This window comes from Doryrhamphus excisus, linkage group LG7, assembly GCF_037039965.1.
Source record: "Doryrhamphus excisus strain RoL-2023G ecotype Guam linkage group LG7, RoL_Dexc_Guam_v1.1, whole genome shotgun sequence".
NCBI classification, from domain to species: Eukaryota; Metazoa; Chordata; class Actinopteri; order Syngnathiformes; family Syngnathidae; genus Doryrhamphus; species Doryrhamphus excisus.
Genome location: NC_136363.1, coordinates 1,914,459 through 1,940,883, shown reverse-complemented (window position 1 = coordinate 1,940,883; position 26,425 = coordinate 1,914,459). Strand labels below are relative to the sequence as shown.

Below are 26,425 nucleotides of genomic sequence, written 5' to 3'. Positions count from 1 at the left end.
CTCATTGGCGGACAGGAAATAAACTCACTATGGAAGCCAATGTTGTGGCTTTTTCACAAATTTCTTATAAATCACTCTTTTATTTCCCCATTCCCCAACTTAAAGCAGCTGTGAGGTTAGCTGCTTTTAAATCGAAACAAGAATAAAAAACATGCAACACCGTTCAGCAGCGGAAGAGCACGGAGGCGTTTACTTCCGGGTTTGCTACGAACAAACATTCCTTAGACTGCGCGATGACTGATTATGCCTACTATATTTTATTAATTTTACTATTATTATTTTGTATTATTATTATTATATAATGTACCTAAAGTACCGTGACTCGTTGTTTTGGTTACAGTGTAAAAACACAGGCATAAAACCGGAAGCGGAAGTTGTTGTACCACAGCGCGTCAATTTGAGAGGTTGTGTTGGAGTTTGGCCAGCAGATGTCGCTGCCGAGTTGTATCTTTCCACAGTTTAAACCGTCACATAACGCCAAATCACCATTTACCACACGCCACAACCTCTCACGTGCATCACTAAGTTGCCTTGGAGGAACGAGGCAATCAGGTACGTGTTGCCACACGGACGAATATTACATTGCTCACTCGACAATGACATAATATTTGCAGAAAATGTTTACTATATTTTTAAGTGTTATTGGATAATTCCTCATGACACACCTGACGATTTTTCGATTTCTCTGGATGTGAGTGGGAATGGTTGTTTGTCTATATGAGGATAAGCGGTAGAAAACTTATGAATGAACGAACTCACTTTCCACTCAAAAACGGAAGTAGTGTCAATTTCCGGTTTAAACCGGCTCGCACTATGGCCACGCGGAAGGCTGCAGTCGGCTAGCTTGAATTATCAGCTATCCGTTAGTCCATCGTTCATTCCAGTTGTAGCATCGACACATGTAGCTTCGCTAGCATAACACTGTCATCCAGTACCGCCGTTTGAACGCCCAATAACTTTATTATCCTCTCCTAACTGACAACATGTCGGTGAAATAACACAAATATGGCCCAGCGACCGGGCACCGACGACGACATGCTGACTTCGCCGACAATTCTCCGGGATTTCGCAGCTGATTTTAGTGCCTCCGGGCCCGGGGACGTCAGCGACATGGACTCGGCGCACGGAGCCGAGGACGTATCCCTGGAGGACATCCTGTCTCTGTACAGCCAGCCCATCAACGAGGAGCAAGCCTGGGCTGTGTGTTACCAGTGCTGCCGGACTCTGGCGCAGAAGAGACCGCGGCGGAAAGGCTCCAAGAGCGCCTCCGCAGCTGGGGAGTACCCTCGGCGGGTGCAGGGACCCGGGGATGTGAGGATCTGCAGGGACGGCACTGTGAAACTGTACCTTGAACGCAGCACAGGTACCTATAATGTCTTCTAAGCAGCTACTGCAGCATTTTTAATGCAACATTTTGCCAACATTTATCGCTTTTACTACCATTTTCCGTATTGACTCATAAGCGTATTGATCCATTCTATGCTGGGGCTTGTCAGTAAACAATGCACCATGTGACTGGAAGTGTCATATCATAGCAGACAGTCACACAAAATAATTTGACTCAACAATGATGGCGGTGCTTAACGCTTAAAAATTCTATTGAAAGACTGAAAAGCTTGAAACATTGAAAACATTCCAATAATATCTCAATATGGCGTGTCATAGGTGGAGTGTTCACTGTTTGCATAATACAGGTATGCGTTCAAAGCACCTGGGGCATTGTTAAACATGGATTAAGTTATGTCACATATGGGGTGTCTTGCTCACGTCCTGTATCTTTCTTTTGTTTTAAAAACACAACACCAAGCCACAACATCCCGTAAGTGATATTTAGCGAGTAACCCCCCCTCAGATAATGGTGAAATCTAGTGAAGACACCTTTAGGAGACTCGGACATCAACGCACATAGTTCTCTTCTCAATAGCCACGTATACATGGACCCAAATATTCGGTTTATTTGCTCAAACGGAAAGAATCGAACCTTTGTATACACCTCATTCCGAAAGAAAAGTGCCAATCTGAACGAATATATAATGGGCGCATTTATTTTTTATTTATACCATTGTTTTCAGAAAGGGAATTCGTAAAGATTCCATTCGGAAAGAGAAAAACTACTACCGAGCAGTGCCTACTGTTCCTGCTGTGCCCCCCCCATTTGAAAGTTAAGTCACCCCTTACTATTATTACTATTATTGCTTTAAAAAAATGAATGGCTAAATGATGGCTGTTTGATGGTTGACTATGGCCTATTATTAGTCAAAACTATTGAAAGACTGAAATCGAGTGAGGGACATGCCGTGTGGAAGTGGTCTTTTTTTTTTTTTGCTTCTTTAGCCTTCTTCCCCACTCTGTTTGAAACACTGTGTTAAGTTGAGAATAAGTAAATTGGGGAGGCTAAATGGTTAGCTCACTAGCTCGCTGTGCGAGCCGTGGCCGTCCCCAATGATCCCGTAGCAGGCGGAATGTGATTTAAACGTAAACAAACAATAATGGTAAAAGTAAAAGTGACAATAGGAGTGTTATTGCATGTCTCTAATCTCGTTATAATCCGCATTAAGAAAACTATTCTATGCTCTAACGACCAAAATATTCACTTATTCATATTCATATTGACTCCTACATTGCGGAAATCCACTTATCACCGTTGGGTTTGGAACCAAATAACAGTGATAAACGAGGGACAACTGTACTCGCAGATGGCTCCGTCTGTTTTGTGACATTAAAAAAAAAAAGACAAACAATGACTGAAAACGTCTTTTCTCTCAAGCCAATAAAGAAAATAAGAAGTGGCGTCCTGCAACTGCACATGTGGGAGTCTTTAGCTCCGCCCCCATTCCGAGGTATTTTTGGGACATTTTGGCCCGTCCCGTTGGTTATTAGGCCAGGCGGGTGATGAGCGGGACATGAGATGAAAAGCGCCACTTATGCAACCTACACACACACACACACACAACCCACTCAGTAGCGGCCATTTTTGATGATTCGGACCAATCTTTCAAGGCACATAGAATATTGTGTTCTAAGTCTATAGAATAATGGAACCTACCAAAAGAAAGATTAGACTGATTGTTTGACCTTTTTGCCTTCTTTTGTAATCAGCAGTAGAACATGGGTGAGTTTCAGGAAAATATCAGTTCCCCACTAAAAAAAGGGAGAATTTTTTTTTGTCAAAAGATACATTTCAAGCATAACATTCACGTTGATATAAATAATTTTGACTATTTCAACAAAATTTTTTTTTTTGCTTTTTGCGCATAAATATGTTGGGATGGTCTTTTAAGTCTTTTTAAGACTTCTCAAAGCGTACAACAAACTTTCCAATGTGACCGTGTTTAGCTTCTTTTTACACTTGTATGATATAGTACAGGTTTCAGGATGTCCACAGTTTGACCCTGGAACAGACTACTTGTATTTGCATAGTTTCCTATGGAGTGTTTGGTCCTTGTAGGAGGACGTAGCGTAGCGTAGCGCACGGGCACAATGGCGGATATCAAACAAAAGTGACAGTTAAACAAACACATTTCTCGCCACCGCGCCCTCGTCCTGCTGACACGCCAGACGAGGTTTCGGAGACGACCGTCGTCCTCGGCCTCGAGCGTGGGACACAGAGCGCCTTGTGTTGCACACATGAACGTTAATGCATGACGCTTTCATTCCCTGGCCTACATTGCTAACAACCTGGCTCTGTGGGAAAGGAAATACACGCCATGCTTTCGTTATTCCCACCAAAAGGAGACATTTCAGGAAAAAGTACTTTGTTAGAAAGAGGTAAAGAAGTATTTGTAAAGGGTGTAAAATTACTTTGTAATACTTTTTAACCCCGCATTTAACAAATATTTCTCCTTTTGTCTTTGCAGATAAATATGGCTCGGCCCCCACGTCATTAGAGGTCAGTCTCTCTCTCTCTCTCTGTCTCTCTCGCTCTCACACACACACATGCTGAACACAGACAAGGGGGTCTCGAACTTGCGGCCCATTTGTGGCCCCGCCCATTCTGAGACAAGCCAGTGTTGCTTGTAGGATGCCTGCACTGAACTTGCCTATCCCAGCTGAATGCCGCAAAATATAAACTGCTTCCTGTTTTTTTTATTTTTTATTTTTTATTTTTTATTTTTTATTTTTTATTTTTTATTTTTTATTTTTTATTTTTTATTTTTTATTTTTTATTTTTTATTTTTTATTTTTTATTTTTTATTTTTTATTTTTATTTTTAATTTTTAATTTTTTATTTTTTATTTTTTATTTTTTATTTTTTATTTTTTATTTTTTATTTTTTATTTTTTATTTTTTATTTTTTATTTTTAAAATTATTATTATTATTATTATTATTATTATTATTATTATTATTATTATTATTACTTTTTTACCTTGTCTTTTTAAAGTGACATGAGTTTTTTCTTGTAATATTTTGACTTTATTCTTGTAAAGGAAAAAAAATCTTCCATTTTTGCTTTTTATCTTTTTTTTATTTCAATGTTATTCTTGTCATTCCATTCATTCATCCATTTTCTACCACTCATCCTCACAAGGGCTGTGCTGGAGCCTATCCCAGCTGTCTTCGGTCGAGAGGCGGGGTCCACCCCTGGACTGGTGGCCACCCAATCACAGGGCACATATAGACAAACAACCATTCACACTCACATTCATACCTATGGACGATTTGGAGTCGCTAATTAACCTAGCATGTTTTTGGGGAGAACATGCAAACTCCACAATGAGAATCGAACCCACGTCTTTCCGATCTCCTAACTTTGTGGCCTACATGCTAACCATTCGGCACGTTTGAGGCATGTTTGTGTATTTTTTTTATACACCTTTTGAGTTTTAAGTCGCAGTGTGATGAATCGAGGCTAAAGCAGTGCTTGCTTTAGGAGTCCCAACATGAAGATTGAAGACATGTGCTTGGTGTGTTTGTGCAAGCAGGACAGTAATACAGAATACAGGGAGGAGACGCCTTTTGTTTTTTTTGTGTGTGTGTGAACTGACTTAACCACTCAACGATGGTTGATTGCGTAAAAACCAGCAGCCCAACATGGACGGCTTTTCGTGTTTGCCGTGTCGCTCACGTGACGGTGAGAATCGTTCCGCCTTCAGCTGGAACACACACACACACACACACACACACAGGCAAGGCGAGAAATCTCACGGAACTACAAGCTATATTTAAGTATGCAGTGTGTTTCTTTGTGTTTAGAAAGTGTAGAACAGCGGTGCCCAAAGTACGGCCCGGGGGCCACTTGCAGCACACATGCGGCACATTGTAAAAATGAAAACTGATTAAAAAAAAACACAGCAAAATTTTAAACATTTACAGTAATTTTACAATAAAGTCCGAATGACAGCATTTTAGTAGCATAAAGGTAAAATATGGATATAATATTACAATTGGCTTGTGGAAGAAGTTATAATAGTACAAGAATAAAATGGAAATATGAGAATAAAGTCTAAATTTAGAGAAGAAAATTTACCTGAATAAATAATCAGCAGTAGAACATTGGTGAGTTTCAGGAAAATATCAGTTCCCCACTAAAAAAGGGAGAATTTTGTTGTCAAAAGTATAAATTTTGCAAGAATAAACCTGAATATAAACCTGAAAATGAACCTAAATATATTAAATATATATATATATATCAGCAGTAGAACATGGGTGAGTTTCAGGAAAATATCAGTTCCCCACTAAAAAAGGGAGAAGATTTTTTTTTTTTGGTCAAAAGTATAAAATTTGCAAGAATAAACCTGTAATGTTATGAATTTGTAATAATGACATTTCTAGTTGATGCCGTTAGCTCTCGCAGCTTAGCCTAATTTTAGGAAGTGATGTCATCAGGGTGACACCTCCCAGCTAAAGCAGAGTAAACAAACACTTGGTGGACACGTGAGATGGTGGACTTATATATACATATTTTTTTTAATATATATTTTTCATCCAAATAGCAGCCATGCCAAAATGTTGTGTTGCTGCCGGACGTTTACAGTATCCCAGTGATACTAAAAGTTTGTGTTCTTTTGAGAGTGATCTTCATCTGTGTGTCTTAAGGCGTAAGCCCGTGTTATGCTAGTTCTCCATTTTATCTCCAAATGTTTCTTCCTCCTGAAAAGCTATTGAGAAATCGCTAAAATCTTGTCTATCATCACTGGAAACATCGTCTGTCTCATACACCGCCATGTTTGTTTACCTGAGTGATGGCGTCACTTCCGAGCGAGCGTGTCATGGCTGTTAGCATTACTGTTAGCGTTCGGCAACGGAACAACGTAGAACATCATTCCAACCAACACGAATTGCATCAGTGGCAATGTCTTTCTTAAAGGGGAAGTGCACTTTTTTGGGGAAATTTGCCCATCATTCCCAATCGTTATGTGTAACATGACAACATAAAGCAAGTTAATATGGGCTAGCTTACAATGTTGTCAATAATTACTAACCCAAAAAGCACACACTCTGTGCTGGTAAAAAATTATGAAAAATTATTAAAAAAAAACCCCAAACAGATTTCATAGGGCCCTGGTGAGCCAATCTACTGGGATCCGTTTCACAAATCCCAGGCTTGATGGCGTGCGTGACGCCTCCAATCTGAACGGTTACGACCCCGGACGGAGCCGCGCATGCAGACCGTGCAGACTCCAAAGTCGGTAATAGGATCTTCACGCCTAATCTGGTCTTCATCTTAAACCCGGAACAAACTGGGTTAATCTCTTGTCTTGTGGGCCAAAACACGAAGCTGAAAAAAATGCCTGTAAAACATCCCATGCACGACGCATGTCAAAGAAACCTTCATTGACTTGAAATACTTGCAGGAAGTCAGCGCCCATTCCTAAAATGCTGGGTTCCATTAACAAGCACTAAAATACATCTCATACTGTTATTATTTTCACCGTGGAGTCCCTCAGGGATCATACCTTAGCCCACTCTAGTTTGTGATGTGGTATACCCCAGGAATCAAACCTTAGCCGACCCCAGGGCTTAAGTTTAAGCTTTAGTTTGTGATGTGGTGTCCCCCCTTGGTCAGTCCTTAACCCAGTATTAGTCCACCAGGGATCAGACCTTAGCCTGCTCTAGTTTGTGATGTGGTGCCCCCCCATTGGTCAGTCCTTAACCCAGTATTATTCCACCAGGGTTCACAGTAGAGTCTGTTTTTATTGGTCAATTTCGCAATTCCATTAACGCAGAAATTTTCGGGCCCCATACCTTAGCCCACTGTTGTTTGTGATGCGGTGTCCCTCAGGGATCAGATCCTTGCCCACTCTCGTTTGTGGTGTCGTGACCCCCAAGGGTCAGACCAAAAACTACAATTATTTGTAATGTGGCGTACCACAGAGACCACACCTTTGATTGTTATTATTTGTGCTGTGTGGAGTCCCTCAGGGATCAGACCTTAGCCTACTCTAGTTTGTTGTGTCGTGACCCCGCAAGGGTCAGACCGAAACCACAATTATTTGTAATGTGGCGTCCCACAGAGATCACACCTTTGACTGTTATTATTTGTGCTGTGGAGTCCCTCAGGGATCAGATCCTTGCCCACTCTCACTTGTGGTGTCGTGACCCCCAAGGGTCAGACCAAAAACTACAATTATTTGTAATGTGGCGTCCCACAGAGACCACACCTTTGATTGTTATTATTTGTGCTGTGTGGAGTCCCTCAGGGATCAGACCTTAGCCTACTCTAGTTTGTTGTGTCGTGACCCCCCCGAGGGTCAGACCGAAACCACAATTATTTGTAATGTGGCGTCCCACAGAGATCACACCTTTGACTGTTATTATTATTATTTGTGCTGTGGAGTCCCTCAGGGATCAGATCCTTGCCCACTCTCGTTTGTGGTGTCGTGACCCCCAAGGGTCAGACCGAAAACTACAATTATTTGTAATGTGGCGTCCCACAGAGATCACACCTTTTGACTGTTATTATTTGTGCTGTGTGGAGTCCCTCAGGGATCAGATCCTGGCCCACTCTAGTTCGTGGCGTCGTGACCTCCAAGGGTCAGACCGAAAACTACAATTATTTGTAATGTGGCGTCCCACAGAGATCACACCTTTTGACTGTTATTATTTGTGCTGTGGAGTCCCTCAGGGATCAGACTTTAGCCCACTCTAGTTTATGATGTGGTATACCCCAGGGCACACTTTAAGCTCTAGTTTGTGATGTGGCGTCCCCCATTGGTCAGTCCTTAACCATATTCATTTCTTTAGTTTATACTTTCTACGCTGTGGAAGGAAGGAGGACAAAAGTCTCCCTGACTTCACAGATGACTTTTGATGCGTTATGTCCGCTGCGGAGCGACCAGAGGCTCCGGCCTCGTGTCCCCCCGCCGTGGAAGACGTGCGGATTTAGCCGCGCTTACGTAACCGTCGATGGCGGCTCCACTGGACGCCCCCAGCGCCGGGAGACTGGGTCGTGAAGGCGGGTGACGCGGAGGGGGACCAAAAACCACGTCAGGGCACGTTAGAAAAGAGCTGGTGATAAACGTCAGGGGATCTCCATCATGGATTTGCATCACTATGCTTCCTGCTGTGTGTGTGTGTGTGTTGACGTTACGGAACACACACACACACACACACACACACACACACACGGGTCATTCTTTGTCCATCTGTTGTTAGCGCTTGACTCACTGATTACCCGCCATCACCCCCCCCCCCCCCCCCTTCCCATCATGGTGGTTGCTCTTGTGCAAAGCAGCATGTTAAGTGGAGTCAAATGGTTACTGAAAGAGTGGCCAATTTTTTATTAATTTTTTTTTTTATTGTGGAAAAGTTGAAAGCAGCCATCATCTCATGATGTAACAAATTTGTGACAAATTTCTGACATTATTATTTACATTTCTTTTGTTGTTTTTTTCCAAATATTTTGCACAATATTCCCACAATATTTTAACTTTGTAATATTTTCCCAACCAATTTTCCCCTCAATTGGAATTTTATTCTTTGCACAAAGACGACTTTACACGTTTCAACATTAATTCTAATAAATGCATTTTTAATTTCTCATATTTATTCAATTTTTTTTGTCATACTATTTTTTTTTTATTCTCTTATATCTCTATTTTATTCTCATAAAATTCAGGCATTTTTTTCTCCTGATACTGTGACGTTATTCTCCAAATATTTAACTTTTATTCTTTTCAAATTGAGCCCTTTTCTCCAAATTTTGCGACTTTGTTCTATTCTAGTAAAATTGCAACATTTCCCGCAATACTTTATTCTCTTCATATTTTTGAAGCATAATTTCTTTTGTTTTTTTGTTGAGTTGTATTTTTTTGTGTATTTTTTTTTCTTGTCGGGGTAAATGTTTTCTTACATTGCAGGCTGTTTTTTTTCTCCTGATACTGTGACGTTATTCTCCAAATATTTAAGTTTTATTCTCTTCAAATTGAGCCATTTTTCTTCTAATTTTGCAACTTTGTTCTATGAATATTTCAGTTTTATTGTAGTAAAATTGCAACATTTCCCGCAATACTTTATTTTCCTAATATTTCAACCTTTTTGAAGCATAATTTCTTAGTTGTGCTTTTGTTTTTTTGTTGAGTCGTATTTTTTTTTTTAATGGTTGCCTTCACGGGGTGAATGTTTTCTTCCATTTCAGGCTGCTGACTCAGCGAGTATTTCAAGTATAAGTCACCGATAGAACACAATGTCCCCAGAAGCAGGACTTTGTTGTTTTATGGCAAGCGTAATTGTTATTTGCCAGCCGTTGCGCCACCCTCTACTCAGCCTGTGCGCGCCACCCACAGAGGCGTTCACCTCGCCTGGGTGCGCCCGTCCACAGACTCGCCTCCTGTTGCCCCGCAAAAGTAACGCACACAGATGCGTCGACCTAGCTTCGGTTGCTAATGCGCCGCTGGCGTCCTTGTCCGGTCCGCCCACTGCCGTGCATGTTATGTCCTATAGATGGATTATACTATTACATAATAGGACATTTTTTTTGAGCCCCCAGAGCAGGATTAGCATCTCCAAGCAGAGCCGATGTCATGATCATGATCATGATCAAAATCAGACATAATATCACGTTTTAGCATGGCCGTCGCCTGCTTTTCATGAAACCAAAGCAGCGCATGTCATTGCTTTTTACGGCCATGCGACCCGCGGTACAAATGTGGCCCGCAGGACACTAGTTTGAGCCCCCCGCCTTGATATGAAAGTTTAATCTTAGTGCGGCCCGCGCAAGTTTGATATGGACGCCGTATGGTATCATGTACCCAGAAAAAATAATTACGTTTGATTCATGTTCATGTTAAAGGTTAAATAACTGTTAATAGTTATCCTCCCTATCCGTGTGGAAGTGGTAATTTTTGGCTATTTAAGTTTAAAGGAAATAAATTGAAGGCTACCGTTTAGGTCGCTAGCTCTCTAGTTTGCGAGTTAGCATGTGTCTCAAGACCCTGCAGTTGCGCAATATGTTGTAAATATATAAAGTATAAATGTGACTATAGTCGTGTTTTGTCATGTCTACAGGGCTCTAATAATGCTTTGTTCATTTTAATCTGAAAAAAATAATTTGTCTACCCACCAACTATATGTGGTTTCTTAAGTTTTTATTATTTGCTGTTTTATTATTATTATTATATTTATTTATTACTGATTGATTTTCTTTATTCTTGATTTGTTTATTTATTTTTCATCTTATTTTGTGCAGAAAAATAAAAAGTAAGATATTTGAGAACAGTGGAATGTTTTATCAGAACTTTTATTGTAGAAAATCGGAACCAAAGCACTGAAAAAGTTTGTATATTTTTCTGTTTTTAATAAATGCATTTTTTGTTTTTTTTTTGAAAACCTGATGCGGCCCAGCCTTGCCCAGACCCTAGCTCCAGTGGCCCCCAGGTAAATTGAGTTTGAGACCCCTGGCCTAACTTTTTATACCTTATATACTTCAATAATAACATAATAACATAAATAATGTGAAATATAATACAGTAGTTCCCACAGGACTGCGGCCCGCCACCGGTAAATAAATACATGTAAGGGGAAATACTTGTAAATATTTGTATTTGATGCAGACGCTCACTTCACGCGGCTGCCAGGAAAGCAAATATTGATTTGATTTGAGTCGAGAAAAGCGTCTGAGCCATTTCGAATAGAGCCCGGCGTGTTTACGTCTGCGGCGTCGGAAAACAATGGAAGCATGAGGCCTAACCGGTTTGCCGCATTCTTCTGTGGCAGGCTAAGCTTGCCCCACGAAGGATCGCTTACCGACCCGAGACCTGAAAATAAATATATTTGCAAATCCAGGCCACATGGCTGATCGGTCATGACAGCGCTTGTTTACTGTCGGGTGCGTGGAGCCAACAGGAAGTGTCTTTTCAGGTTAAAAGCTCGGTGTGTTTTGCGCCACACCTTAATTAAAAGCCGCAGTCAACAAAATATAACCAGGCTGGAAAACCATAAAGAACATGGTGGCCTCCTTTCGGAATTATTCTTCCTGGACCGCACCCTGCCCAATGTCGCCACAAATACATTTGGACCGCCACTGATGGATTTATCGCTAATGTTTATACAGGCCGTAGTGGTGACCCACCGCCGCCCCCGAGTCAATAACTTTCTGTTCTGTTGTTACATACCATTTAAAAACAAGCTAAAACTATTACAGATGATGTGGCGTTCAAGTACCAGACCTTAGCGCACTAATATTTATTATGTGGTGTTCCCCAAGGATCACACCTTGGCACACTATTACAGATGATGTGGCGTTCAAGTACAAGACCATAGCGCACTAATATTTATGATGTGGTGTTCCCCAAGGATCACACCTTGGCACACTATTACAGATGATGTGGCGTTCAAGTACCAGACATTAGCACACTAATATTTTTTATGTGGTGTTCCCCAAGGTCCTCAGACCTTGGCACACTATTACAGATGATGTGGCGTTCAAGTACCAGACCTTAGCGCACTAATATTTATTATGTGGTGTTCCCCAAGGATCACACCTTGGCACACGATTACAGACGATGTGGTGTTCAAGTACCAGACCTTTTTTTTAAAAAATTATTTATTTATTTTTATTTTATTTATTTATTTACTTTTTTTTTTTTTTTTTTAGCTTACATTACTTTACCTTAACACTGCTTGAAGTCACCCGTGTCATGTTCGACATAAAACAGTTTGGAAAAAAGTTATCCTCTCATCTTGTGTGGAAGTGGTAACTTTTTTGCTTCTTAATTTTAGAAGAAATAAGGAAAATAGTTATCCTCTACTTTCTGGCTTCTTAACTCAAAAAGAAATAAGGGAAAAAAGTTCTCCTCTCATCTTGTGTGGAAGTGGTAACCTTTTTGCTTCTTAATTTTAGAAGAAATAAGAAAAAAAAATCCTTTCGTCTTGTGTGGAAGTGGTAACTTTATGGCTTCTTAACTCTAGAAGATATAAGGGAAAAAAGTTCTCTCATCTTGTGTGGAAGTGGTAACTTTTTGGCTTCTTAACTCTAGAAGAAATGAGGAAAAATGTTGTACTCTCGGCTGCACGGCGGCCGAGTGGTTAGCGCGCAGACCTGAAGACAGCTGGGATAGGCTCCAGCACCCTCCGCAACCCTCGTGAGGATCAGCAGTACAAAATGAATGAATGAATGTTCTACTTTCATCTAGTGCGGAAGTGGTAACTTTATGGCTTCTTAACTCTACAGAAGAAATAAGGAAAATGTTCTCTCATCTTGTGTGGAAGTAGTAACTTTTTGGCTTCTTAACTTGAGAAGAAATAAGGACAATTTTCCTCATCTTGTGTGGAAGTGGTAACTTTTTGGCTTCATTACTTTAGAAGAAATAAATTCAAGGCTAATATAACTTGTTAGCGCGCAGCCATCGCTAGTCCCTGCAGCATAAGAGTCAGGCAATGCAATGTAAACAAAGAGCAGCAAGGTGACTACTATAGGGTTGTTATTTCATATCTGCATGTCTTTTTTTTTTTTTTTTTTTTACCAGACCTTAGCGCACTAATATTTATTATGTGGTGGTCCCCAAAGTCCCCAGACCTTGGCACACTATTACAGATGATGTGGCGTTCAAGTACCAGACCTAGACGCTCCTCTAAGACTCCATCTTAGTCTGTCATGTTCTTGTAAATTAGCTTGTCGTAATTCCGTAACGTATAAAGTTACAGACGTTTGATTTGTCGTCACCACGCAGGTTATCGACTCGCTGGGCGTCATGATCTACAAAGCTCTGGACTTCGGGCTGAAGGAGAACGAGGAGCGCGAGCTGAGCCCGCCGCTGGAGCGCCTCATCGACATGATGACCAACACGCAGGAAGCCGAGAGCGACCCGTGCCCCGACGAGGGCTACGAGGCCACTGAGGAGGAAGAGGAGGAGGAGGAGGAGGAGCAGCGTGCTGTGACCGCTTCACCTTCCGGCACCGTCAGCCAGATACGAAGCTATCGTGACATCATCACGGTAAAGCAGATGCACATGTCTGTCATTAAGCGCCATCAACAAGCATGGAGGGTTTTTTCTCGCCTTCCGAACAAGCGTAGCCATTCGCCAACATCCCATAATAATTGCCTTGCGCACACAATGAATGCCTGTCATTATTCTTATTCTTACCACCGTTCCCACAGCCCCACCCTCGCTTAGTCGTACCTGCAGCGGATTCCACCGTAGCGACCTCACGCTCCGCATCTCATAACATAGTTGGTGTACGGGTCGCTGTATGCGGTACACATGACTGTTTAGTCACGCCATTGTTCCAACATGACTCCATGCGTGTGCGTGATGGTTTCCGACGCACTGACGCAGATTCACGGTGTTTACAAACTCACAGGCACGTCACTCAAAAGCGCTAACCCAATAAGGGGCGCACAGCTTCACCTCTCAAACTCTTGGATGGGTCATAGCATGCGTCCCTGCTGCGCTTCCTGGGCGTCCTATGACAAATACACCACACGGTGGCGCTGTTATTGAACCTGAAATCTCTTTCCGCAGCTCTACAAAACACCGTTAGCGTCTTTAGACAAATCACCTCCAAATTTGGTACACACGATTGGTTGACGAGCATGGCCATCATTTTGCACAATGTGGGCGGGACTGAGCAACTAATTGTCCGATTTGCATAATTTGCCATGACACATTAGCAAAAAGTTTCACTTTTTTGAAAAAGCGTATTTAGAGGGGTCAGATTACTTGCTAGATGTAACGACAAAGCAGCTAAGTCGATCCCTCTTGCTACGTCTTCTTTTTCTTTGGAAGACGACAGCGATCGCCTATTTTATTAGTGGCGCTCTGAATGTATGTGTGGCGGTCCCTGACAAATACGTGTATGGAAATAATGAGTCCTTCGTCCTTCTAGGCCATCCTTCCATACATCAGATGCTAGCAATCAGATGCTAGCAATAGTCGTTTTCACCTGGAATGTTCCAAACTGCCATTAAGCCTGACACAGCTTTGCCACTCCTCCGTGGCTTGAATGTGCAGAAAGTGTCCCATACGAATAACTAACTAACTAACTAACTAACTAACTAACTAACTTTGTTAGCTTTTCTTCGGGATAAACAGTAGCGCATGTCACAGTGCTTGTCCTCTAAGGTCCCAGAGCTTTTCTTCTGGTTATACTGTAGGTCCCAGAGCTTTTCTTCTGGTTATACTGTAGGTCCCAGGGCTTTTCCTCTGGTTATACTGTAGGTAACAGAGCTTTTCTTCTGGTTATACTGTAGGTCCCAGAGCTTTTCCTCTGGTTATACTGTTGGTCCCAGAGCTTTTCTTCTGGTTATACTGTAGGTCCCAGAGCTTTTCTTCTGGTTATACTGTAGATAACAGAGCTTTTCTTCTGGTTATACTGTAGGCAACAGAGCTTTTCTTCTGGTTATACTGTAGGTAACAGAGCTTTTCTTCTGGTTATACTGTAGGTCCCAGAGCTTTTCTTCTGGTTATACTGTAGGTAACAGAGCTTTTCTTCTGGTTATACTGTAGGTCCCAGAGCTTTTCTTCTGGTTATACTGTAGGTCCCAGAGCTTTTCTTCTGGTTATACTGTAGGTCCCAGAACTTTTCTTCTGGTTATACTGTAGGTCCCAGAGCTTTTCTTCTGGTTATTCTGTTGGTCCTAGAGCTTTTCTTCTGGTTATACTGTAGGTCCCAGAGCTTTTCTTCTGGTTATACTGTAGGTCCCAGGGCTTTTCTTCTGGTTATACTGTAGATAACAGAGCTTTTCTTCTGGTTATACTGTAGGTCGCAGAGCTTTTCTTCTGGTTATACTGTAGGTCCCAGGGCTTTTCTTCTGGTTATACTGTAGGTCCCATGGCTTTTCTTCTGGTTATACTGTAGGTCCCAGAGCTTTTCTTCTGGTTATACTGTAGGTCCCAGAGCTTTTCTTCTGGTTATACTGTAGGTCCCAGAGCTTTTCTTCTGGTTATTCTGTTGGTCCCAGAGCTTTTCTTCTGGTTATTCTGTTGGTCCCAGAGCTTTTCTTCTGGTTATACTGTAGGTCCCAGAGCTTTTCTTCTGGTTATACTGTAGGTCCCAGGGCTTTTCTTCTGGTTATACTGTAGGTCCCAGAGCTTTTCTTCTGGTTATACTGTAGATAACAGAGCTTTTCTTCTGGTTATACTGTAGATAACAGAGCTTTTCTTCTGGTTATACTGTAGGTCACAGAGCTTTTCTTCTGGTTATACTGTAGGTCACAGAGCTTTTCTTCTGGTTATACTGTAGGTCCCAGAGCTTTTCTTCTGGTTATACTGTAGGTCCCAGAGCTTTTCTTCTGGTTATACTGTAGTTTAAAGAGCAGGCGTGGCATGCCGTGTGTTTTTCCAGATGAGACTTGACGCTAATCGGAACAGTCAGGCAAGGATAGACCGCATTCTTTGATGACACGAGTGAGCTGCTTACATAAGGCCACCTTCTTGTGTCATTCACGCTGCACCCATTTCTGGGCCAATCAGCTACCTCAGGGGTTTTTAATAAATATATAGAGCAACAACAACAACAAAAGTGAAGGAATATTTGGTTAAGATTAAGATATGCCTTTATTCGTCCCTCCGTGGGGAAATTTGGTTGAGATAATTGCGCCTGTGAACACCCCTTGTTGCCAGACAGAGAAGGAAGTCGCTTTGACTTAAATGTTTTGTTTCCTCGTACGTTCCGACAGCGCCAAGGTCAAACCTTAAAACGCTGCGCCAGCGCAACTTTCCAGAAAATGTTGCCGCGACTGGACAGTCAGGTTTTTAGGACGCTCCAGTGACTCCTGCCGCTTCGCTCGACTCTTCTCTTTCGGGTCAAGTGAACTCAGCGCTTCAATCAGCGCCACATGAAAACCTCCCTCGTCAGTTCAGTACGCCATATTTTTTTTATATGTTCCGAATCACGCTAACACCTCTACATCACTGGCGTCATGCTAGGATGCTAATGGCACACCCCAACCCACCCGGACAAAGAGACCTCACTCCGTTCATGCCGTTGTTCTATGAATTGTACAAGTACCTTAGAAAATGATGGTGCTTATGTAAATGCTACCTCCATGCTAGAATGCTAATTAGATCAGTTCATTGTGTTTGGTCCCCCATCTTATGTCATAATTACTATATAATAATTATAATAATCCTCAGTCGCTCTTTCCTCTCGACAGCTATGTTCCTCACACCTGCCGAGCCCCGCAGACGCCCCGGACCACTACCAGGCCGTGTGCCGCGCCCTCTTCGCCGAGTCCCAGGAACTCAGCACCTTCCTGCAGAAGATCAAAAGTGCCAAGGAGGTCAGATGCTCCGTCTGATGTTTGCATGCAACCTTATGTAACATGTGTGTGTGTGTGTGTGTGTGTGTGTCCAGTATATATACAGTTCCTGTTAGTCAGTGTCGGAGGGGGGGGGGGTATGGGGGGGTTGCTAATAAGTAGCCATGCTCCATGGCACACATGCCTGCAGATTAGGAAGCCACCAATGACTCCTTCAGTCTTGCTGTTTTTCTACCTCGTGTTATGTGTACTGTAGCCACGCTGCTAGCAATTAGCCGCTAGCTTATTCCAAAGCTATCTTTTTCTGCTTGATGTGTTAAAACTATACAAATATATATATGTATATATATATATATCAAAATCATCATCTGGTGTCTTCCAACATGGCAGAATCTTCGCAAAATGGAAGGCGAGGCCCAAGGGGACCCTGCTAAAGACCTGGACGAGCTACAAAATGCGGACTGGGTAAGGAACTGACCGCCGCTACACTCGGCCCCACGACGCCGCTGACGCTCGCCTCGCCTCGCCTCCCCGCAGGCGCGCTTCTGGGTGCAGGTGATGCGGGACCTGCGCAACGGCGTGAAGCTGAAGAAGGTGCAGGAGCGCCAGTACAACCCGTTGCCCATCGAGTACCAGCTGACGCCGTACGAGATGCTGATGGACGACATCCGCTCCAAGCGCTACAAGCTTCGCAAAGTCATGGTGAGGCGCCGTCGCTCTCTCACTCGTGGCGTTTCCTCGCCGTCGCCTCCATTCTCCGTGTGCTTTTAAAATGCCTTTTAGCTAGCATGCTAACGTTCTGCGTGAAAGAACCAACACTGGTAAACATGGCTGACTTTTTAAAATGGAGTCAGGGTAACTTGGTGTGTTTGTGATACTTTTACTGTGATATACATTGTTGGGCTGCACGGTGGACGAGTGGTTGGCGCGTAGACCTCGCAGCTAGGAGACCCGTGTTCAATCCCGGCCTCCCCCGTGCATGCGTGGGTTTTCTCCGGGTACTCCGGTTTCCTCCCACATTCCAAAAACATGCTAGGTTAATTAGCCACTCCAAATTGTCCATAGGTATCAGCACTACCTGCACGGTGCACGAGTGGTTAGCACGCAGACCTCACAGCTAGGAGACCCAGAGTTCAATTCCACCCTCGGACATCTCTGTGTGGAGTTTGCATGTTCTCCCTCCGTGCATGCGTGGGTTTTCTCCGGGTACTCCGGTTTCCTCCCACATTCCAAAAACATGCTAGGTTAATTAGCCACTCCAAATTGTCCATAGGTATGAATGTGAGTGTGAATGGTTGTTTGTCTATATGTGCCCTGTGATTGGCTGGCCACCAGTCTCTCCCCCAAAGACAGCTGGGATAGGCTCCAGCAATGGATGGAATGATGGATGTTTTCTCATTTTCTCCAGGTGAACGGCGACATCCCCCCCAGGTTGAAGAAGAGCGCCCATGAGGTCATTCTGGAATTCATCAGGTCGCGACCTCCGCTCAATCCCGTGAGTAGCAGCGCCCGCGCGGTCATGTGAGCTTTTTAACGGCGTGACGCACGCGTTAGCCGACACGGTCGTGTCATATTGTCACCCAGAAATGACGCACTCCACGCGCTCTTCCTCGACAGGTGTCCGCCCGCAAGCTGAAGCCACACCCACCCCGACCGCGCAGCCTCCACGAGCGCCTGCTGGAGGACATCAAGGCGGAGAGGAAGCTCAGGCCCGTGTCCCCTGACATGGCACGCAGGACCCGTCTGGGTGAGGAAGGGCGTCCTACACACACACACACACACACACACACACCATGAGCTCATGTTTGGTGTTCATAAACCGACTGTGGTGCAGGTGTGGGAAAACTGCGGCCTGCGGGCCACATCCGGCGTCTTCATCCATTTTTTTCTTCCCTTTTAACATGAGTGTGTAGCTGGTCACATGACAAACAACATAACATGTCAACAAAAAAAACACACTTATATTCTTGCCGCAAGGCATGCTGGGTAGTCAACATTCATTCATTCATTTTTTACTGCTTATCCTCACGAGGGTCGCTGAGGAGTGCTGGAGCCTATCCCAGCTGTCTTCTTCGGGCGCGAGGCGAAGTACACGCTGGACTGGTGACCAGCCAATCACAGGGCACATATAGACAAACAACCATTCACACTCACATTCATAACTATGGACAATTTGGAGTGGCTAATTAACCTAGCATGTTTTTTTTTTTTTTTTTGGAATGTGCGAGGAAACCGGAGTACCCGGAAAAGAAAACCCACGCATGCACAGGGATGGCCGAGGGTGGAATTGAACCCTGGGTCTCCTAGCTGTGAGGTCTGCGCGCTAACCACTCAGTGCAGCCCTGGGTAGTCAACATTTTGTTTTGTTGGACTCTTGCTCTCCAACGTTTTATTGTTCATATATAGTTTTTGCAGTACCCAGCATGCCTTGCGGCGCTTTGGAAATAACACTTCTAAGTCATTCAAACGGGATCCCCTTCTATTGTGCTTGTTGCATCATCACCTTTTTGTTTGCGGTAAAAGACGTCAACATTTTTTTTTGCCGCAAACGGTCGGAGGGGCTTGTACTTCCTGGTAATGGTACATATGTACACACATGTAGTACATCTAGAATGAGATGGTACGAGTATACTACATGCACGCCAGTACCACGAGATTATTAAGCAACCTATTTCTCTTCCTTTCTCTCCATCTTGTCAAACACGTCAGTCATGCGTCCTCTTAGCATGTCTTACAGCTTTGACTCGGCAGGTAAACTTTCAAGATGGCGCCTGTCTCTTGTTGTCCTTTCCGTACGCCCCGCAACCCCCCCTGCCGCCACCGCCACCACCGCCCCCACCCGTGTCGTTACTAACACACATGTGAAAAGGAGGAGGCGATGATCCACCATCATGTTGCTGTGTTGCTCTAATCCACTCCTGTTATATGCTGGATTATGTAACAACACAACCACAACACTGCTGTAGCGTGTGTGTGTGTGTGTGTGTGTGTGTATCACAGTAACACAGTACCCCCCCCATCCCGTCCCCAAACCCCACCCACCCCCATGAATGAGTGAGTGAGTGAGTTTCCCAGGGGTTTTGTGTTACTGAAAGACTGTGTTGTGGTCGGCAGGTGCCGGGAAGAGCATGAGCACGCCTCAGGATTTATGCCGCAGCTCAGGTACGCAACACTCAGTACTGCAGTACTGCCGGAGTACCGCAGTATTTGCCGCGGTATTCCAAGCACACGTGTTGAAGTGGTAAAATGGTGCTGAGGTATCCTCCTCCCGTCCCGATGCAGACACCCCAGATGCCCCCAGGAAGTTGGCCCTCAGCACGCAGTCCCTGGTGAGGGGCACGGCCGCCTCGGGCCCCGCTGGGTCCACGCAGCTCAGCCAGAGGAAGAGATTACTCAGGGCGCCCACCCTCGCTGAACTGGACAGCTCCGAATCTGATATTGTAAGATTACTCATTCGCTACTACTACTACTACTTCTACTACTACTGCTACTACCACTGCTACCATATTACCTGTACTCTACAACTACTTACCTTCTCTACTACTACTACTACACTACCTGTACTCCACAACTTTTTAGCACTACTTCTACCACCACTTTACATGTACTCTACAACCACTTATTTTTACTAATACTACTACTACCACCACTTTACATGTACTCTACAACCACTTATTTTTACTAATACTACTACTACCACCACTTTACATGTACTCTTCAACTACTTACTTTTAGTGCTACTACTACTACTCCTACTACTACTACTACTGCTGCTACTACTACATTACCTGTACTCTACAACCACTTATTTTTACTAATACTACTACTACCACCACTTTACATGTACTCTTCAACTACTTACTTTTAGTGCTACTACTACTACTCCTACTACTACTACAACTGCTGCTACTACTACATTACCTGTACTCTACAACCACTTACTTATACTTCTACTACTTCTACTACTAATACTATATGACCAGTACTCTACAGCTACTTACTTTTACTACTACTACTACTACATTACTTATACTCTACAGTCACTTACTTTTAGTACTACTACTGCTACTACTGCTACTACTACATTACCTGTACTCTACAACCACTTACTTATACTACTACTACTACTAATACTATATGACCAGTACTCTACAGCTACTCACTTTTACTACTACTACTACTACATTACCTATACTCTACAGTCACTTACTTTTAGTACTACTACTACTACTACTACTACTACTACTACTACTACTACTACTACTACATTACCTGTACTCTACAACTACTTACTTTTACTACTACTACTACTACTACTACTACTACATTACCTGTACTCTACAACTACTTACTTTTACTATTACTACTACTACCACCACTTTACATGTACTCTTCAACTACTTACTTTTAGTGCTACTACTACTACTACTACATTACCTGTACTCTACAACCACTTACTTATACTCTACAACTACCACTGTAGTACCACTGTATCTGTACTTTGGAAGTACCTGTTATTACTTTATTGGCAACACATTAGAAGTACTATATTAATAGTAGTTTGTAAGCGGATGTTTTAGTGTAGTGTAGCGTGTGAGTAAGTACCGGTAGATGTGTACTGTGTTGTGTTTTGCAGGAGGAGAGTACACGCAGTACTTCCATGATGGATATATCTCCAGAGTCTGTGAAAGGCAAGAAGGGTACGCGTGAATAAATACTGTGTTTTCCCGTCCAAGGCACTAGTGGTACTAATACCGCATGTACTCTTGCAGTTCTCCCGGCGTTCCTGCCGGTGTCGGCCCCCCCTCAGCCGGACAAGCGCCAGTCCTCCCAGAGGCGCCACTCCATCGAGAAGGAGGCGCCCGCCAGCGCGGGACGCTTGGCTGCGCCGTCCAGACAAAGCTCCAAGTCCCTGGTGGGTACACGCACCGCGTACTTTGTACTACCTAGAATGTGAAGTACTGCGTCTGAGTAATTGTACCTTATGTGATGACGTCACGGTAGTTGAGTTCTCGACCTCCGGCGTGATTATCAATTAGAAGCCATGTTTACACTGACTTCCTGTTCCATGCCCACGCCACAGCTGATGGACGACGGCGGCAAGGTAAACACGCTCACGTGACTTCTTTCCATCATCGCCCCGCCCTGCATGTGCGCCTCATCGTCACGGTGGGAGGGGAGGGGGGGGGGGATTACGGAATGTCTTTTCCGTCACAGACCGAGCTCTCCTGGCGCCTCAGAAGAAGTCATGGGTGTTTCTAAGTGGGCGTGTCCAAGCAGGGTCACATGACAAAAATGAACAGACTCTAAAAAGTGATCTGGATTTCATATCTCGGCTTTGTCACGTCGCTGAAAAAAAGGTCGTTACGGTCGTCCCTCGCTTATGGCGGTGAATGATTAGAGCCCCCATGACATGAAATAGCACCCCTATAGTCACCTGTACACTCCAGTTAGCCAATTTAGCGGACATAAGACATATTAGACATGAATACGGTAACGGATGAACGTAACTACTCCCCACTTGGCGTCCTGAGTGGGGAAAAATGAAAATGTTCTGGTGGGATTTGGGCGCTGAGTAGTTAGCTAATTGCTACAGGAAGTGTTGCGGGAAAATAACGCTAAGGGATTTGTGAGGTCGCCGTTGCTGTGATGCTAAAGTACGATGCTTTTGAAGGCGTATCGTTTAGAGAAGTTTGGCCCCCAGGCCGCCCTGTGGAGACCCCCCGCTTTATGTGATGATGTTGACGGAGCGCAACAGGAACCGTCACAGGTGCCTGAATTCATGGAAGAAGTACTAGTACTACTTATGGTATGGTAGATCTTCTCCTGGGTCTGACATGCAATGGAGTGAAAAGAACAACATGAAGAACATGTGTCATTGAAGGCATCACCGGCTGTCCTTTCCCCTTCTCATCTTTGTCTTCTGTCCGTCTCCCTGCCGCGTACCTTTGAGGATGATGATGATGATGATGATGATGTCCTCCCGTGCTCTTCCAGGAGGAGTTCTGCTTCCCGGTGGAGTGCCTGGCGCTGACGGTGGAGGAGGTGATGCACATCCGCCAGGTCCTGGTCAAAGCCGAGCTGGAGAAGTTCCAGCAGTACAAAGACGTCTACACCGCCCTCAAGAAAGGGAAGGTAGACGCCCCCTTTTTGGTTTTCTCTTTGTTTTGTTTTTTTTTAACCAGTAACAAATCTGGTGGAAACCTGAAAACGGGTGCAGTGCTTGGCTGCGACCACCAGGGGCACCATCACTTCAACCTAGTCCTTTTCTAAGGAATTTCTTAATTTATTAGCATTTATTCATCATGTAGTCTACTCTACTATCATTCCTCTCTTTGCAGTACTTGGCTGCAACCACTAGAGGCGCTGTTGTTTCCATCCAAAATAGGATTGCAGCCTATGCTACTTGCATAGTTCGCATTTATTTGATAAAAATAAATACACCTGATTATTTTATAAATAATTACATATGTGTATAAAATGTTCTGGTGTATAAAATGTCTAATAAAAATGGCATTTTGATAAAAAAGTACTCGGCAGCAACCACTAGAGCCGCTGTTGTTTCCATCCAAAATAGTATTGCAGCCTATGCTACTATGCTAGGTTGCAGTTAATTGGTAAAAATAAACACATGTAATTATTTTATGAATAATTACATATGCGTGAGAACACACTTAATAATTTTCTGGCATATAAAATGTCGAATAAAAATTGCATTCAAATGAAAAAGTAAAAAAAAAATAAAAATGGCATTTAGATTTAAAAAAGTACTCAGCAGCAACCACTAGAGGCGCTGTTGTTTCCATCTAAAATAGGATTGCAGCCTATGCTAACTTGCTAGGTCGCATTTAATTGCGAAAAATAAATACAAATACAAACAATAAAAATAAATCTAATTATTTTATGAATAATTACATATGCGTGAGAACACACCTAATAATTTTCTGGCGTTTAAAATGCAGAATAAAAATGGCATTTAGATTAAAAAAAAAAAGTACTTGGAAGCAACCACTAGAGGCGCTGTTGTTTCCATCCAAAAGCCTATGCTACTTGCTAGGTCGCATTTAATTGGTAAAAATAAACACATGTAATTATTTTATGAATAATTACATATACATGAGAACACACCTAATAATTTTCTGGCCTATAAAATGCAGAATAAAAATGAATTAAAAATTACAATAAAAAATTTTGATTAAAAAAGTACTCAGCAGCAGCCACTAGAGGCGCTGTTGTTTCCAGCCAAATCATTGCGTCTCATGCCACTTTCTGTGGTGCGTTTAATTGGTCAAAAACTATTATTAAAAAAAATTATTAAAATATTTATTTAAAAATAAATAGACATATGGGAACACACCAAATAATGTTCTGCCGTCTTAAAGATGAAATAAAAACAGCATTTAGTAAATAATTACAATAACGAAGCAAATATTTCAATGCTTCCTAACTCGGTCCGCTGTGCGGCTCCCAGCCACCAGGGGGCATACTGGCAACAATAATGATGGTTCCTGTGTCTTGGTCCTTTCTGCAGCTCTGCTTCTCATGTCGGACCAAACGCTTCTCCCTGTTCACCTGGTCGTACACCTGCCAGTTCTGCAAGAGGTAACCATGTTGGTCTTTGATGGCGTGACAGGAAGCCGCTGTGTGTGTTTTTGTCTCTCGAGTGACGTCCTTTGCTTGTTGCGTCTTCAGGCCCGTCTGCTTCCAGTGCTCCACCAAGGTAGGACGTCCTCGCCGCTCCGTTGGCCTACCGTGCTGGCCGCCGTCATTTTTCAGATGTGTAGCGAAGCCTGGTTTTTGGGCTTGGATATCATTCGATGCAACCAATGAGATGATGTCCTTCCACAGATGCGGCTGCCCTCCAAGCCGTACTCGACCCTTCCCGTGTACACGTTGGGCCACGGCGCCGCGCCCAAGGACGACGGCGGAGATTCCGGCTCATCCGAGACGTCCAGGCAGCCGTTCGGTTCGGCGCAGAACCGCAGGAGCTTCTCCAAGTAAGTCCCGGGAAAACATTTTCCTGCCGTGCTTCGTGTTGACTTGGTCGCCGTTCCCCAGGTTCTCCAAGTCGGGCAAAGACGAGGCGCCCCGCGACGAGCCGGCGCTGCCCAAGGAGCTGACGGAGGACTGGGCGGCCATGGAGGTGTGCGTGGACTGCAAGAAGTTTGTGACGGAGATCATCTCGTCCAGCAAGCGCAGCCTGTGCGTGGCCACCAAGCGGGCGCGCCTCAACCGCCAGAGCCGCTCCTTCTACATGAGCTCGTCCGCCTCCATCAACTTCAGGCCCTCGGAGCTCACCATCAACGAGGCGTAGGAGAAGTCGCACCTCCCGTCCCAAGCCGAGAATGTACAACCGCTTGAAATGAAGGTAGCCCCGCCCCTCACAAATATGGCCGCCACATTTGTAAGATAGGCCAACCCGCCGAAGCCAGCAACCCGTTGTACTCGTAGCACTCAGGAAGAACAAGTGATTGCACTGTAGCTCCGCCCCCTCAGGTCTCCGCCGCCCTCCAGCAACAATTTTGCCAAATCATCGTTTCTTCGCTCCTTAACGACGGGAAGGGGGTGGAGATGATTTGCCCAAAATGGGGGGGATTTTTTTAGGTGCCAAAAACCTTCTTTTCATTTGGAATGTTTTGTAAATACCCTGCAGATGTTTTTATGGACTAATCCAAGCACAGACGGGACCAGGAATGTCTCCATGCTGTACAGCCGCCCACATTTAATATACGTCTTTATCTTCCGTATCCCAGATTTCTATCTTTCTGCATGTCTCTTATTTATGTTAATAATAATTATTATTATTATTCTATTTTTTAAATGTAGTTTTTCTAGAATCAGTGCCAGGGTTCCAACAATAATCAAGCCAAACTTTATCAAAACAAACCAAAAAAAACACACAAATCACTTCTGGTTGGTAAACAAAGAAAAACCTGTCCTGCCTGTTCTAGAATGACGTTCTCATCGAAGCGTACTTTATTTAAGGCCATTGCCAGGAATGTGTGCATGTTCTTGCTCTTGTTTTTTTTTTTTTTTAATTCAAGAAACTTCAATAAAAAAAAAACATTTGACTCAGCTTGCAAGGACGCCATGTTCTCCAGTTGCTTGTTTATAGTGACCTCTGGCGGCGGGAGGTGTGGACTGCAGTTGATTTTGTGCTGTAAATATAAAAAGTTATTCGTTTATTTCCGGAGTCCAGTTCAGAAACTGTCTTATTCTATAGGTTCACCATTTCACACAGAGAAATAGTTCATTTCTTCGCCATTTTTGATATTTAAAGCGTTCAGCTAAGATTGTCAAGTTGAATATTGTGAACTACCTGATCCTTTCATTGGCCTTGAAATCAGATAACCATTGGACTATATTGAAAGGTAGTCCTGTTCGAAGTCAGGTGGGATAGGCTCCAGCATACCCCCAGCATACAACCTAATGAGGATTAGCGGTATAGAAAAATAATGAAATGTATTGTGATGCACCCCCATGTTGACATTTGACTTCTAACCGGTCTGTCTACTCACTTTCAGGTTGTTTAAAGTGACCTCTGGCGGCGGAGGATTGGTATTGCACTTGACCCTGAACACAATAGAGTGCAGTGTAGGACTGCACTGCATCAGGCTAACGTTCGAAATACGTTGTTAGCTAATAGCGATTTTTTTTTCATATTCGAATATTATGTAATATATATTATTTTTAAAATAATTATAATAATTATATTATAATTATTGGTTTTAAAATAATTATTAGAATATTTTAATTTGGTAAACTTTATTTTAAACTATTTTTCA

At 43.4% G+C, this 26,425-nt stretch overlaps 1 protein-coding gene across 5 annotated transcripts; it reads left to right on the top strand.

Moving 5' to 3' along the window:
- The first annotated feature begins 792 nt into the window (after positions 1-792).
- spire1a (spire-type actin nucleation factor 1a) lies at positions 793-25,726 on the top strand. 5 transcript variants are annotated; one of them, XM_078791882.1, is made up of 19 exons: positions 794-1,363; positions 3,858-3,889; positions 13,111-13,374; positions 16,536-16,661; positions 17,031-17,105; positions 17,178-17,342; positions 18,049-18,135; positions 18,258-18,387; positions 19,350-19,391; positions 19,755-19,802; positions 19,923-20,080; positions 21,277-21,340; positions 21,413-21,555; positions 21,724-21,744; positions 22,638-22,775; positions 24,172-24,242; positions 24,333-24,360; positions 24,489-24,637; positions 24,699-25,726. In XM_078791882.1, exons 1-19 carry the CDS (start codon positions 1,006-1,008, stop codon positions 24,952-24,954), a joined length of 2,355 nt encoding a protein of 784 aa, XP_078648008.1. In that variant the 5' UTR covers positions 794-1,005; the 3' UTR covers positions 24,955-25,726. The 5 variants fall into 5 exon arrangements, with proteins under 5 accessions (XP_078648009.1, XP_078648008.1, XP_078648010.1 ...); XM_078791883.1 differs by lacking the exon at positions 21,724-21,744 and having other exon boundaries at positions 793-1,363; positions 21,277-21,346; XM_078791884.1 differs by lacking the exon at positions 21,724-21,744 and having other exon boundaries at positions 795-1,363.
- Positions 25,727-26,425: the final 699 nt, after the last annotated feature.